This window comes from Opisthocomus hoazin, chromosome 7, assembly GCF_030867145.1.
Source record: "Opisthocomus hoazin isolate bOpiHoa1 chromosome 7, bOpiHoa1.hap1, whole genome shotgun sequence".
NCBI classification, from domain to species: domain Eukaryota; kingdom Metazoa; phylum Chordata; class Aves; order Opisthocomiformes; family Opisthocomidae; genus Opisthocomus; species Opisthocomus hoazin.
This window is the reverse complement of record NC_134420.1, coordinates 3,978,280-3,992,143: the sequence shown is the minus strand read 5'-3', so window position 1 is coordinate 3,992,143 and position 13,864 is coordinate 3,978,280. Positions and strand designations below refer to the sequence as shown.

The 13,864-nt window shown below is 41.3% G+C and overlaps 1 protein-coding gene across 3 annotated transcripts in view; it reads left to right on the top strand.

Annotated features, from left to right (window-relative positions):
* Positions 1 to 13,864, top strand: part of ANO1 (anoctamin 1) — an 81,620-nt gene that overhangs the window by 55,600 nt on the left and 12,156 nt on the right. For 2 of the 3 annotated variants that reach the window (XM_075426536.1, XM_075426535.1), the window contains 6 exons: positions 69 to 133; positions 690 to 824; positions 2,466 to 2,626; positions 6,722 to 6,804; positions 9,523 to 9,594; positions 12,704 to 12,778. In XM_075426536.1, coding sequence (XP_075282651.1) covers positions 69 to 133; positions 690 to 824; positions 2,466 to 2,626; positions 6,722 to 6,804; positions 9,523 to 9,594; positions 12,704 to 12,778 — 591 coding nt within the window. Of the gene's footprint in view, positions 1 to 68; positions 134 to 689; positions 825 to 2,465; positions 2,627 to 6,721; positions 6,805 to 9,522; positions 9,595 to 11,527; positions 11,576 to 12,703; positions 12,779 to 13,864 lie in introns of all 3 variants that reach the window. The other variant, XM_075426534.1, reaches the window with a different exon arrangement.

The window sequence follows — 13,864 nt, the reverse complement described above, 5'->3', positions numbered from 1 at the left end:
TGGGACCAAAGGACAAAACGCTCGTGTACGCGGCGCTTTAGCTTTCGCCTTGCTTTTCTGTCTTCCAGCTCCTGTGTGAGGAGTGGGCGAGCTACGGAGTCTTCTATAAATATCAGCCAATTGACCTGGTGAGGTGAGCGTTCAGCCCTTGACGTCGTGTTTCCATGGGGCAGCGGTGAAGTCGTGCACAGCAATGCTCGTGCGGGTGTCCCTGAGGGGAGACTGTCCTCAGTGCCGCCCCGGGGCACTCCGGAGAATGGGAAGTTCGCTGGGGGAAAAGGAGTTTTCTGCAGGTTTAGAAACACACTGATGTGTCCCACCTAGTGTGAAAGCTTGCAGGGGACATATTTTTAATGAATTTTGGTTGCTCGTGGTGAGAGCTGAGACTCTCTGGAGAAAATCAGGTGTTTTTTTAAGAGGATTAGCTCACAGAAGATCCAAAGATACCAATTTACACAGCAGAAATACAGGGGAAAAGTTGGAGTGACTTGCTTTCATGGTGCCTTTATCTTTGGATTAACTCCAAGCATCATGAGAAAGAGAGTCCTCTGAGAAGAAAAAGATTCCCACAGGTCGTCAGATCTTACTTTCTCCATGCTTAATCCAGCTGCGATTCGTAATTTTAGCCATGTTATATTTTAAGAAATAGGAAACATTTCTCCGTCTCATTTTTTTTTAATGTATTTCAGAAAATACTTCGGAGAGAAGATTGGACTATATTTTGCCTGGCTGGGAGTTTATACGCAAATGCTTATTCCAGCTTCGATTGTAGGGATTATCGTTTTCCTATATGGCTGTGCAACTGTGGATGAGAATATACCAAGGTAAAATGAATAAATAAATAGATTCTGTTACTGGAGGCCACTAGAAACTTAAAGTTACCTTTCTCTAGAAATGTTTGGTCACTGATATCTAGTGGCTCCCGGTTTCTAGGGCTTGCCCTGTGCCACCCACAGCCCGACACCCCAGTCCATGTTTGCTGGCCATGACTTCCCAAGGTCTGTTTGCCAACTGGCACTTGCGGGAGTGCGGTGGGCTCCCACTCCTTGCCCTCCTCTCGTCTTTTGGAAGCTGGGCTTAAAATGAAGCGACCTCCGCACGGATGGGGGAGCTTGCAGTCCCACCGATTTCTGCTTCCAGTAAGCGATGGAGCATTACCAAGGGCTGGGAGTGAGCAGCAGAACTGCAGCATTTTTTGTTAGTATTATTTGTGGGGTTTGCATTGATGTACTAAAAATAATTCTTGGCTGGTTGCTCAGGTGGGTTTTTTTTTTCTTTTCCTAACTCAGATCATTATGTTGAAACAAACCAACAAAATACTGCTAATGATAGGTTTTAGTGCATAAAATGCTGAGGAGGGCATTGTGTGACATAAAGATGAATCAAGAATATACATGATGAAAATAAACAATTGTGGTCAGATTAACAAAATCCTGATGTCCTACTATTTTTAAATTTTTAATAAGTTCTGTATTATAATATTTTTAAAGCCCTATGATTTTGCATTATTTACCCTGCATGCATCATCAGCTGTAGATGAAAATTACATAGTTTGTACAACAAGCCTGAGCACCGAGTAACAAAACAGATAACGGATATCGAAAAATAGATGTATTTTTTTGTTGTTCATTAAGATTGCTTTATACTGCTTCCAACAGCTGAAGAAAGTCAAAGGGAGTGTCACTGTTGCTATTTCACAGATGGGGTGCGGAGAAGTTAAATTGGTTGAACGCCAGTCTCTTGATACTCAGCACTTCCCTTGTACCTTATCTATTGCTGTAGTCAGTATTTCAAAACAGGAATGATTTCTAATTTTTTTTTTTAACTGTAAGATCCTATCGTAAATAGCATAGAGCCTTATGCCTCTCTGAATTATAGAATCATTAAGGTTGGAAAAGACCTCTAACGTCATCAAGTCCAACCATCACCCAACACCACCATGCCTGCTAAACAATGTCCTGAAGTGCCATATCCACACATTTTTTGAACACCTCCAGGGCTGGTGACTCCACCACTGCCCTGGGCAGCCTGTTCCAATGCCTGACCACTCTTTCAGTAAAGAAATTTTTCCTAATATCCAATCTGAACCTCCCCTGGCACAACTTGAGGCCGTTTCCTTTCGTCCTGTCTCTAGTTACTTGGGAGAAGACACCAACACCCACCTCACTACAACCTCCGTTCAGATAGTTGTAGAGAGTGATAATACTCACTCTTATTCCCTGGAGTAGAAGTAGGGCTGGGAATGGAGGGAGACAGCAGCCTGGCATGAGGATTTCAGCCACTACAATGGTTTAGGTTATGGACAGAGCTGCTCGCTGGGGCAAGAGCTGAGAAGCACTGTGAGGGTAGTATCGGCTGGTCCTACAGACCAGAAAGATGCTGCACACAGGAGAAAAGATCACCAGAGTGTGTAAGATGGAGCCATATTGATTGTGCTTTTTCCACATCTTGTTGCTTCGTTGCAGTATGGAAATGTGTGACCAGAGAAACAATATCACCATGTGTCCCTTGTGTGACAGAACGTGCAGCTACTGGAAGATGAGCTCTGCTTGCGCAACTGCTCGCGCAAGTCATCTGTTTGATAACCCTGCAACTGTCTTCTTCTCAGTGTTCATGGCTCTCTGGGGTAAGAAGATATATGCCTTCATGTTAAGTTTTTAATTATTTAAAATACAACAGGAAGAAACAGAAGAGATAAAGCAGTGTATTTATACTTAGGCAGTTAATTACTTAAAGAACTTCTTTTTTTTTTTTCTTTTTTTTTTTTTTCCCCTTTCCCATGAAACTGTCACCCCCAAATTTATATTCTGCTCTGAAGGCTAAAATTCAAAAAGTTGCTCAACATGAATATCAAATGAAATTGTTAAGCATCTGTCATAAAACTGCTGCGTGGTATGTCAAAATTTCATTAACGGGATTGCACAGCTTGCCAAAAAAAAATCTATTTGCAGAGCCAGCTTCCACTTTAGAACATTACAGAAGAAATGTATTAATGTACTCTGGGGTTGAGGGGAGGGCGTCGCAGGGAAGTGTAATGGCCTTCAGAGTCTCAGGACAAACCAAGATTGATTCCTGAGTGTGCTCTGAGATGCAATTAAGTTTATCAGCAAGCAGACATCATGCATGCAGACCATGAAGCGGGAGCCGTGGCGTTATAGGTATTTTTTCTGATGCTGGCTGCCCCTGTGCTTTGAGCACATCACTTAACCTTTCTTGGCATGTCTGTAGGATTTGGTTAAAAATATTAACCCTCTCAAGCAACCTTTATAAGAGTGACTTCAGGAATGGGCATAGAGGGCTTTTGTCCTCCTTGCTGGAGGAGGGATGGAGACCTCCTTGCTCAGGCACCCCAGCACCAGGCACAGGTGCTGGAGGAGAGGAGCCTCCCGTTGTCCTCAATGCCAGACAAGAGGGCCTGTGAAGATAAATGGGAACTGCTGGGCTCCAAACCCTTGTTTGTAGCTGGCAGCCCTAAACAGAAAGGCTGCAGAGAACAGGGAAATGTGTCGTCTTCCCCCCAGCTTAGAAGCTTGATAGCCACATACTCCCAGCGTCAGTGAGCAGCACAAGCTGATGTTTGCCCCTCCTGTACACCTTGTTGCAAGTTAGAAAATAACCTGTTTTGGATTATGTTTAATCCAAAAACTGTAACCCAAGTTTTTATTCGTTCTGATACGTTGGGAACCATTTTTACATTAACATTCATCTGAACTGATTTTAGTACAATTCAACGTAATTCCATTTAGAGCAGTGCCTTTTTGACCCAGGTCTCCATTTGAGATAACTATGTTTTAGATGCAACGCTAAGAACTCATTGTCAAGTACCAGTAGGAAAAGGATGAGGACAGTCTTGCGGAGGGATTTCGGGAGCAGTGGGGAGCTGGGAGCGCTGCCGGTTCGGAGGAACAGCTGGGAAGTGTGGGGAGGTTGAACTCGACCGGCTTCGCAGCAGAGAGGAGGGATCACTGTCTTGCAGATCATCTTGCCACGTAGCATATAGGGAGAAATGTGATATACCCCAAAGCGGGATGCGGTGTCAGAGACTTTAAATAGTCTGATTCTCTCACGTGGAGAGTCAAGTATCAGTTTTGGTCTCCTTCATTTACCATTATTGTGAACCCCACGTGGATCTCGGCACAAAATGCTCTGTTGCCCAATAAATAATGCTGTTTGCCTCTCTTTCCTTAGCAAACAACTGTGGGTCCTTCCATCCATTTTTTTTTTACATTCTTGGGCAAAGTCATGCAGATTGGCAGAAGCCAGTTTCTGTGCTCTGTACAAAATCAGGCTTATTATCTGAGGTAATTTTGGAGTGGGATGTGAAATTCCTCAATTTCTTTGGAGTCAACATAAAATTTTATTCGGGTACAATAACGTATAAATAAATGTTCTTTCAAAAAGGTCTTTTTGAATTGGGAAAAATTTTTCCACATCGTTTTGAATTTGTTTTAATCAAAATTTGACTTCAAAAGGATTTGTCAAAACAATTTTTAAAAAAATGAAACTAGCACTGTATTTTTTAAGGAAATAGTATCGACAAAATAGGCTGTCTCCAAACATAGGTACACGAATAGTCTTCAGTGCCGTTTGTGAGCACCTCTGCATGTAATGAGAAGTTTTAGTAGGTACACGTACACTTCAAGAGTTGAGGCAGACCCAAGAAACCTGCTCAGGTGACCCAGGGCATCCTTAGTACAGCAAGAAAATTAGCCCAAGTTTGGGGGTATTATTGTGAGCAACCATTTGGCCAGGCTTTCTCTGTGTGGTATGGTGTGGTAACACCTTGGAAAACGTGAAAGCTGGAGAGGGACTTTTTACAAGGGCAGGTAGTGACAGGGCAAGGGGTAATGGCTTTAAACTGAAAGAGGATTAGATGTAAGGAAGAAATTCTTTACTCTGAGGGTGGTGAGGCACTGGCACAGGTTGCCCAGAGAAGCTGTGGCTGCCCCCTCCCTGCCAGTGTCCAAGGCCAGGTTGGACAGGGCTTTGAGCAACCCAGTCTGGTGGAAGGTATCCCTGCCGGTGGCAGTGGAGTCGGAACTAGGTGGTCTTTAAGGTCCCTTCCAACCCAAAGCATTCTATGATTCTATAACTCCACTCACACAAGAATTGAAACAGCTACAGCACCAAACTGAGTCCCGGTCAGAAGTTCAGCATTAAACATGGACCATGGCCCAGTGCTGTTTGGTAACAAATGGCATTAAAAATGTCAGAGAATCCAGACAAGATCATCTGCACAGTAACCTTTTGGAATTTTTAAGCTCCGCTTATGCTCATGGGCGCAGATGAAATATGGAAATGCAGGTATGCTTGGCAAAGAGGTGGTGCGTCATGACCTGGCACGTTCCCTGAGGGCTTTTGAAATGAGCTGGCTGTGTTTCAGACGCAGTCTTTTCATTTTGCATCGTTGTAAGTCAGTGCCATGGAAGGATTTCCAGTAGCACTGAGAAACGACGTCTCATTCATTTTCCATATTTCTTGCTGTACGTGGAAGCTGCAGACCCCGGCGCAAGAACTGCCAGCAGTGGGGGTAGGGGAGACAATTCCAGGGCCATGACACAGCCCTGCTTAAGGTACAGCTGTGGCTGTCCTGATTTACAGCAAGCCTAGGGTTTGTAAAGGGGCTCACTTGTGAGTTTTGCACATGACTCTTTCACTTGGGAGGTGAATGAATGTTATGACCCTAGCCTGGTTCCAGTCATGAGTGGGTTCTTTCCTGACTATTCAACTTTCTTACCCTCTCTCCCCTGCCTCGGGTTTTTCTGGATATGAATGTTTCTGAGCACATCTGTTAATACTCACTGCGGGAAGCTCCCCTGGGAACACCATTTCTTGGTAGACTTGCCTCTTTCATAATCACTTATTTATTATACAGTGCTGGTGTATTCCCAGCGTCTAAATCTGTCCTCTGAGAACTTGCTCGGTCTCAGAGGCAGATAGACTGATATAGATGGGGATTGTTCATTGGGACTCAAGAATTGCTTTAACGAGGTTTCTTTTCCGTAAGTCTTCTCCATCAAAAAGAAAATGGCAATGTTTCTAATGATAAAAACCATTAAAGGCTTCCTCTTTAACAGCCTGCCCACCTGAAGCTTTCACCCTGGCCATGAGTATTTGGGTTTGGGTGTGATGACTGGAGCCAATCATACTATTGTGACCACTAGACAGATGTAATTATAACAATATAGAAATGCTTTATCTTGATATCTTTGAGGGAATAACTATACCATCAGTGCAAGGCGAGTTAAATCATTCATATTTTGTATAGATAAAACACAGGTTTGTTTGGACTTATGGTTGGAATTATATGCAGATGAAGACCAACAGTATCATTAGTGACACATACAAATATTTAAATAAGTTTGGGTGTCTGACTTACTTAGACCCTTTAAAAAAACCTGTAGGCATCTTTCAACATGAAGCTGTGGATGTGACAAATGCCCTTTCTTTCAGCTTACCTAGATAAAAAGTTTGGCTCCTACCACATCACTATTTCCCAGACAGACATTACTGTTGAATAAGAGAGTAACAAAAATGAAGTTAACCTGGCCCAGTATATGCTACGATATTACACCTACTGAGACCTTTTGGAGGCAAGAGCCTGCAGACGTACAGCAGACGGAGCGGAGCATGGCCAGTGTGCCTCCTAAGACAAATCCCAGAGCCTGATGCCTTTTTTTTTTTGTAAAATTTTGAAATAATTGTTAAACTTTTGTTTCAGCTGCCACCTTCATGGAACACTGGAAGAGAAAACAGATGCGTCTCAACTACAGGTGGGACCTGACTGGGTTTGAAGAGGAGGAGGTTTGTCCCTTCAGTTCTGGCTCTCTGAATCCACTGTGGCGTTCCTGATAGCTCCTTGCCCCGAGCCCGTAGACGTTGCCTCATGCGGAACTGCTCTTGGGGCGGTTCCATCCTTTAGAAGAAAGGAAAATCTCTGCACATGAACTATTTGAGGTTTTTATAGCAGGGGTATGACTAGTACATCTTGTTGCCATAGAAATGTAATTGTATAGCAACAAAATCTAATTTTTTTTAAAGTGTGTAGTTGGGTCACACCTAGCAGCATAGGCATGGAATATACAGCTCAGGCCTTACTCCTGGGCTGATGTCAGGGTGCTAACAACCGAGGACCTCATTCATCTCCCGCTGCTGTAAATCAGAAATGAATGTATTGAAGCTGATAAAGTTACAGGACTGTAAAAAAGCACTATAAAAATTCCTATTAAGTTTTAACGAGGCAGGATCAAGCCCTGACTTGGAAAATACCTAAGAAAATATTGCCAGACATGTGGGCTTGGGGCATTGGGAGGGACACGGATGTGGAGGTGTATTTTTTTTTTTTTTTATTTGCTAAAAAAAAAAAATAAAAGTATCCCTAGCCAGGTTTATACTAAATGTGCTAGATAGCGTGGAGGGTAAAAGGGCCGGATCTATATGAACAAAGGTCTTAAAAGTCAATGAAGTTTTAGAAGGAATGGAGGGAGAATCCTCAGCCAGCTGAGAAGCTGTTCCCCACCTTTTTGGCTTTAATTTTGTCGCTCTACAACAAAGGAAAAAAGCCTTCCTGGATCGTAGTGCAGCCCCAGCGCCAGAGCCTTGCCCTGGACTGTACCGCGGTTCAGAGCTGGTGAAGGCGCGGCGGTCCCTTCCGTTTTCCCGTCATACATGACGAGCCGTGCTGCGAAAACCCCGCTGCGAGATCGGAGCCGGGACCCACGGGTTGTACAGGCTTTTGCAGCTTTGTTTGCTGGCTGGCTGGCTTTTTTTTTTTTTCCCCTGTTATTATTAAAAGAAGTATGACCGCCCTTGTCATATCACTAGATGTTCTAAACAGATACACAACAAATATTGCTCACGTGAAATAAAAAACTCACTGGCCCTGGGTTTAACACTGTGCAGCTTGATGAACCTGGCACAGTTATTGTTCCCCTCACTCCCAAAATCTTTCTGCTTTATTTAAATATTAATATTAATAGGAATTATGTCCTCTTAATACATTCATCTCCTCCATTATATATATAAGCACACTATGCCAGCAGCCTCTGTGCCATGTGCTTTGCTAGATCAGACCTACTTTACTGGGAGAGAATATAGGGGTTTATTTTCTGGATACTATACTGCTCTTTTATTTTGGTAACTTGTTGTTAGCATACAGGAGAGTAGAAAGGATTAACTGTATCTTTCCGATGTCGATCCCCTTCATGTCTGAGTTCAGAGCTCTACACAGCTAGAACAGCAGTTGCTAGACAATATAGTTTATTCTTTGTTTTGTATAGTCAACTCTAGATAATACAGTCACAAGTTTAGCAAAGAATTTAAGCCCCTCCTGTTTCTGACTTGGGTGAAAATTAAGCTAGTGTCATGTTGAAGAGGCAGGGTTTCAAGTGATACACTAAAACCCAAAACGTCTCGTCTTCTGGTGGTTTTAGGGGCACCTAGTTCGTACAGTACTTCTAGTAATGTTGATAAATGTTGTAGAAATGAGTAGACTGGCTTTCTCTGGTAGTGTCTAGCCCTCCACTGTACCTATGTTTGTTTCATGCAATTTCTAAAATATAAATCCAGTATGATCTGCAACAGTCAGTAATCATATTTTTGTTTTTTTTGTTTTTTTTTCTTCTTGTTTTTCGTGTTTTTTTCTGGTTTCCTGAAGGAGGCAGTCAAGGTTTGGAAAACATTTTTTTTTAATTGCTCCTACCTTTTTTATTACATGTCTACTGATGAATGCCATCTTTTGATCTCCACCTCTTCTTTTTCAAGCATCAGATTTTCTTTAGATCTCCCACTGATTGCTTTGCCTTTACACCCTCCCCCTCTCCACTTGTTCAGACTTTTTTCAGCTCCGTTCTGTTTCCCATCCGATGCATAATTGTGAATTCTGAACCTTCTGTGAATGCGTAATTATTATGAATTCTGAATCTGTCAGTCTTTCTGAATCTTTCGGCTGTCTTTTACGTTGCAGTGTTTCCTACACCCACTCCTTCAACGCAGATGGGTAATCAGGGGTTGCTCTCCAAGACAGAGTTAGGGGAAGACCCCAAGCGACAATTTTCTGGGATCCCAAAGCCAAGTATTTTGCATACTGACCGCAGATAGCCATTTCCCTTGTGAGCTGAGGATCACTGAAATGACAGTTAATGACATGCAAAACCTAATGTTTATCAGAAAGATAGGTAATTAAAATCAAAGCATAATGTCACACGGTATGAACCACGCTGTCTGCAGGTTGTGCTGTATGCTCGCAAGTGTTAAATGTAATCTATATAGCGTTGCACGTGGGTGTCTGATAGTGAGTCCAGATCATTCTGCAGTTGCTGCTGTAGAACTGCAAATGATACGGGATTTAACGTTTTCTTGAATTACAGCCAACTGTCAATTGACGTGAATGAAATATGAGCGAATTAAGATTCAGTTAGAAAATGCGGAAATTATCAGGAAATCGACCTGAAAATGGTTCATATGTAGCTGGTATAGAAAGTAAATAATTTTGCTTTTTATTAAATATGACTTATTTCACAGGATCATCCAAGAGCAGAATATGAAGCTAAAGTTTTAGAAAAATCACTGAGAAAAGAACACAAACATAAAGAGGTATGGTAAAAAATATCCATTTGTTTCACTTATAAAAGAATTTGAAAAAGAAGGTCATTGTAGCAGGCACCGACCCAAGATTAAGAAATAGGTAAAAAATAGAGTCACTGCACATTGTGTTTAAATTCCAGATGTCTTTGGTCTTAGCATATGTGGGATACTCGGTGTATGCCAGTGCACGAGACCTGATTCAGTCTAGAAATGTCTTTAATAATTAGATACAGGAGTGTGCCTTAGGGAAGCTAATTGAGCCCAATTGAAGGGGTGCTCCTGTTAGGCTAACAAATCAAGTTTGAGGAAACTGTAACAAATCATCTTATTCTGTGCTAGTGTAAGTACCTAGAGCCTCTCAGGAGAGGTTCTCTGTCTTGCTAGATTTTTTTTTTTAAAGAAATATTACTAGAGCATTAATGAAGAGTACTAACACCAATCTCCTTGACAAATTCCAACTTTGATAACAACTTTCCATCTTTTAAAAACGTAACTTCCATTTTATTCCACTGAATAAGGTAGCGCTCACTTCTGCTTTTAACTTGCTCCTTACATCGCTGTGAAAAAGGTGCTGGCAGTCAACCTGGGGGCACGTGCATCTCACCAACAGACGGCGCAGTCGCTATGAGCAGCTTCGCTGCCCTTCCGCTGAAGGCCGTAATTCCTTCCCTGTTACTGTCTGTCAGCAGCACACCGATTTGAAAAAGCTCCTTTTCTCCCTCACTTACTGGTTTCCACCCTACCAGAGGTTATTCCCCCTTAACTGCAAGAATTCAGCTGTTTGTACGACTGCGTTTTTAAGCAGAGAAGTAAAAGCTCTGGCATAAACAAAATTTGTCAGCAGAAATTCCTCTTTTGTAGTGGCACAGTAGCGTGGATGCATGTCCTAAATTGGAATTTTATGAAAACCTGATGAAAATATGACTGCAATAACCACATTAACATTAAATATGCTTTAAGAGACAGCATACGTAGACTGGACTGACGTTAAACTGAACGTATCCGATTTTGTCATGTCGTTATATCCGAGTACCATTGGGCTCCTCTTAAAAGCCGATGGCGGTGTGTTCCCGTTAATCTATAGGATGCAGTGTGTGAGTGGTTGAGCATCACGTGCCACGCCTTCCTCGCCACACTGCTTTAAAATCCCTTGCAGAAGAAAAAGAGCTTGGGTTGCTGCCCTTTTCTCGGCTGGACAAACAATGTCGCAATACAGACTTTGTTGCATTCCGCTAAAAACCTGCGACTCGCTGTACTTTTGGTTATATTGAGAACTCGGATCTTAAATGTGGAAGAGTAGGGTCATCGGACAATTAATGAATGGTGGCCTCCAGATGTCAGCATATGAAAGCTCAGCAATTAAGAGAGGACGTTTTTTTTTACCAAACTATTTATAACTTTTTGGGCTGTGTTCAATTTGGATGTTACTAATTCGGGAAACGTGAGAAAAGGAGTTTTTTCTGAAAGACTCAGTAATTATCTTTCATGGGGATCTAGAGAGTTAAAGTTCAAATTCAACAGTTGTAAGACAACTTGGAAATCTTCTTAAAGAAAAAATATCTAAAGCTAAACCAGAAATTGCTCATATTATTTCAAGAGAAGTCCAATTAAAAAAAATATTATTTTAAAGGAAAAACTTCTTGGACATTCTTTATACATCATAAAGGAAAAAGAAGGGCGCAATCCTAAATCAGAAAGGGAATATCCTTTGCAGGATTGCTTGATCTACCCCAGGATTTGGGGCAAGAGTTTGTCTTTTGTTGTTGTTGTGCTTTATTAACCTAAAGCTGAAACACAAAGCCTGAAGCAAACTAATAGAGCATTCACTTGTGGCTAAACTGCTATGTACACTGAGTCCGTAGAGAGTATAAAGATGAATTTAGCAGTGCTTTGTAATGCTATATTGCCCGATCCTTTTTTTGTTTCCTTTGACTGCCATCAGAAGCATCGGTATTTTCGCGAAGAGACAGCAAACAAATGGAGACAAAGAGTTAAGACAGTCATGGCTGGGGTGAAATTGGTTCTTTTTATTCAAACTTATGAAGAAACTCAAATTATGAGTAATTATGGAAGACACAAATCAATTTGTTTTTGGCTGTTGAACCTTTGTTTAATATTCACGTTCAGTTCTGGGTTTCTTCCCCCTCCTCCCCTTGTTTCCTCAGCACCCTTTGGGACACTGTTCCTATGCACGGGGAATGGCACTGCATGGCTAATCTTAGCTTTACCGTCCTGGACTGACGTTACGTTTTGCAGTGGAGCATGGGCCATGTGTTGAAAGAGTTGCTTGCACTTCCCTGAGACAACGTGCATGTAATAAAAATAGAATTTGAGTAATATTTTTATCTTCATTTGTAACGTGTGCGTCATCTTCTGTAATGTTCCTTTTGGTGTTTATTTTCTGGTGTTTAGAAACAATTCCCGGCATCAAAGCTTATGAAAGCCTTGAGATGAGCGATACTGTTCTAAATGAAATTTTCGTAGCCAGCTTCAGGCAGCGGCCAGTTGACTGGATTTAGGCTATCCTATAAAGAGTAATTATACATGCGCATCTGAACTCCTATTGGCGTGGTCCACTGAATACCACATGGATAGTCAGGTAGTTAAAAATCACTCATGTTGAAGGAATTTCAAGTCTTATCACACACCAAAACAAGATCTTCCCTGTCAACTGCGCCTTCATCTTGGAGTTACTCAGCAGCATACTTCATCTGTATTTGAGTGGAACCCAGTTGTGCAACTGCAAAGCTGTGAATATTAACTGAGGAGGCAGAGGGGAAGAAGGCAAATTTTTCTAGGGAAAGCAAAAGAAAATATTTAACAGTGAGAGAGATCTTACTTCATGGTTTCTGACAGCCTATTTGCATGTTTCCTTCAAAAAGTATACAGAAAAATCTGGTTTATTTATACTCTCAGTGCAGGCGCTTGACCAATTTGAACCTAGATACGGAGCAAACAATTTGCCTGTGTGGAATTGTAGCTGAAAACACTGTGTCCTTGCATCTTCTAACTGGTTATGTATTTGCTACCCTTTTTTTTCCCCTCTCTGTTTTTGTCACGTGCAAAATCACATGCTACATCTTTATTAAATCTACCCTTTTTTCTTTCCAAATTTTAGACAGATAAAGAAAAGCTGACGTGGAAGGATCGTTTTCCAGCCTACTTAACCAATTTTGTTGGCATTATCTTCATGGTAAGCATCACCGGCAAAACTTGAAGTTTCTGTTACCGAGTCATTGTACACAGCAGAAGTGATGGAAATGTTAGTGAGACCGTGACAGGCTTGATCAAACTGATGTCGGTCAAAATGGCCTTTCCCCAGTGAAAAAAATCATGCATTTTATTGTTTTATAATCTAAAACCTTTTCAAGAGCTTGAATTTCTACTTTGTTGTCTCCTTCTAGTAAAGAAATCAGCATACCTAAATAGGGTAGGGGGAAAATGAGGGCATAGAAGTGGAAATTCCCACCACCATTGATGGGACGAAACTTAAAGCAGAGATAGTCCTCTCAGAAAGTAGTCAGGAAGTAGGAAATGGCCTGATTTTTATACCAAACATTTTTGAAAGAAATAGTGTGGCCAATTGCAATCCCAATTACAAGGATTGTTAATAAATCAGTCAAATTTGGGGTTATACCATAAAACAGGAGAATTGCAAATAAAGCACATAATTCATAGAGAGTAGCCTTTGTCCATTTGCTGATAAAGCATCAGCATTTAAAACAAATTTTGAAGGAAATAATAGTAATTCAAGAGATGAAACAGATTGACAGATGGGTAAAAACGCTTAAGCCCTTTCCAAAGGTAGAATACACCAGACTAACTCAGTTCATTCATTTTTTTGGGATAGCGATTCTGTTTTGGGGTTGGTTTTTTTTTTAATATTTGTTTTTTCAGAGAATGGAAGTGCAGTAAATCTAATCTTCTCAGCTGAAGAATTGGTACCTTATAAGAATGACATTTTAAAATTATTCTTCTATTTAAGAAATGAAAAATGGAGTAAGATTTTGCGCACATTTTCATTGCCAGAAGTGCATTGATTTAATCAGATTTAATTTCAGTTTGGGATTACGACAGCATAGCGAGCCTGAGTAGGGTATTTGAAGGCTTGTGTAAAGACTTAAACTGAAATACTCCTCTCTGCTTCAGCTCTGGCTTTCTTTTATAATAAAGCAAATATCATGTATATATGCTGTTGCTGTTAGGTCTGAAAGGAAACCCACTAATACTTCGAATATAAGCAACTAGTTTACATTTAGATCCTTTAAAAAAAGCTTTT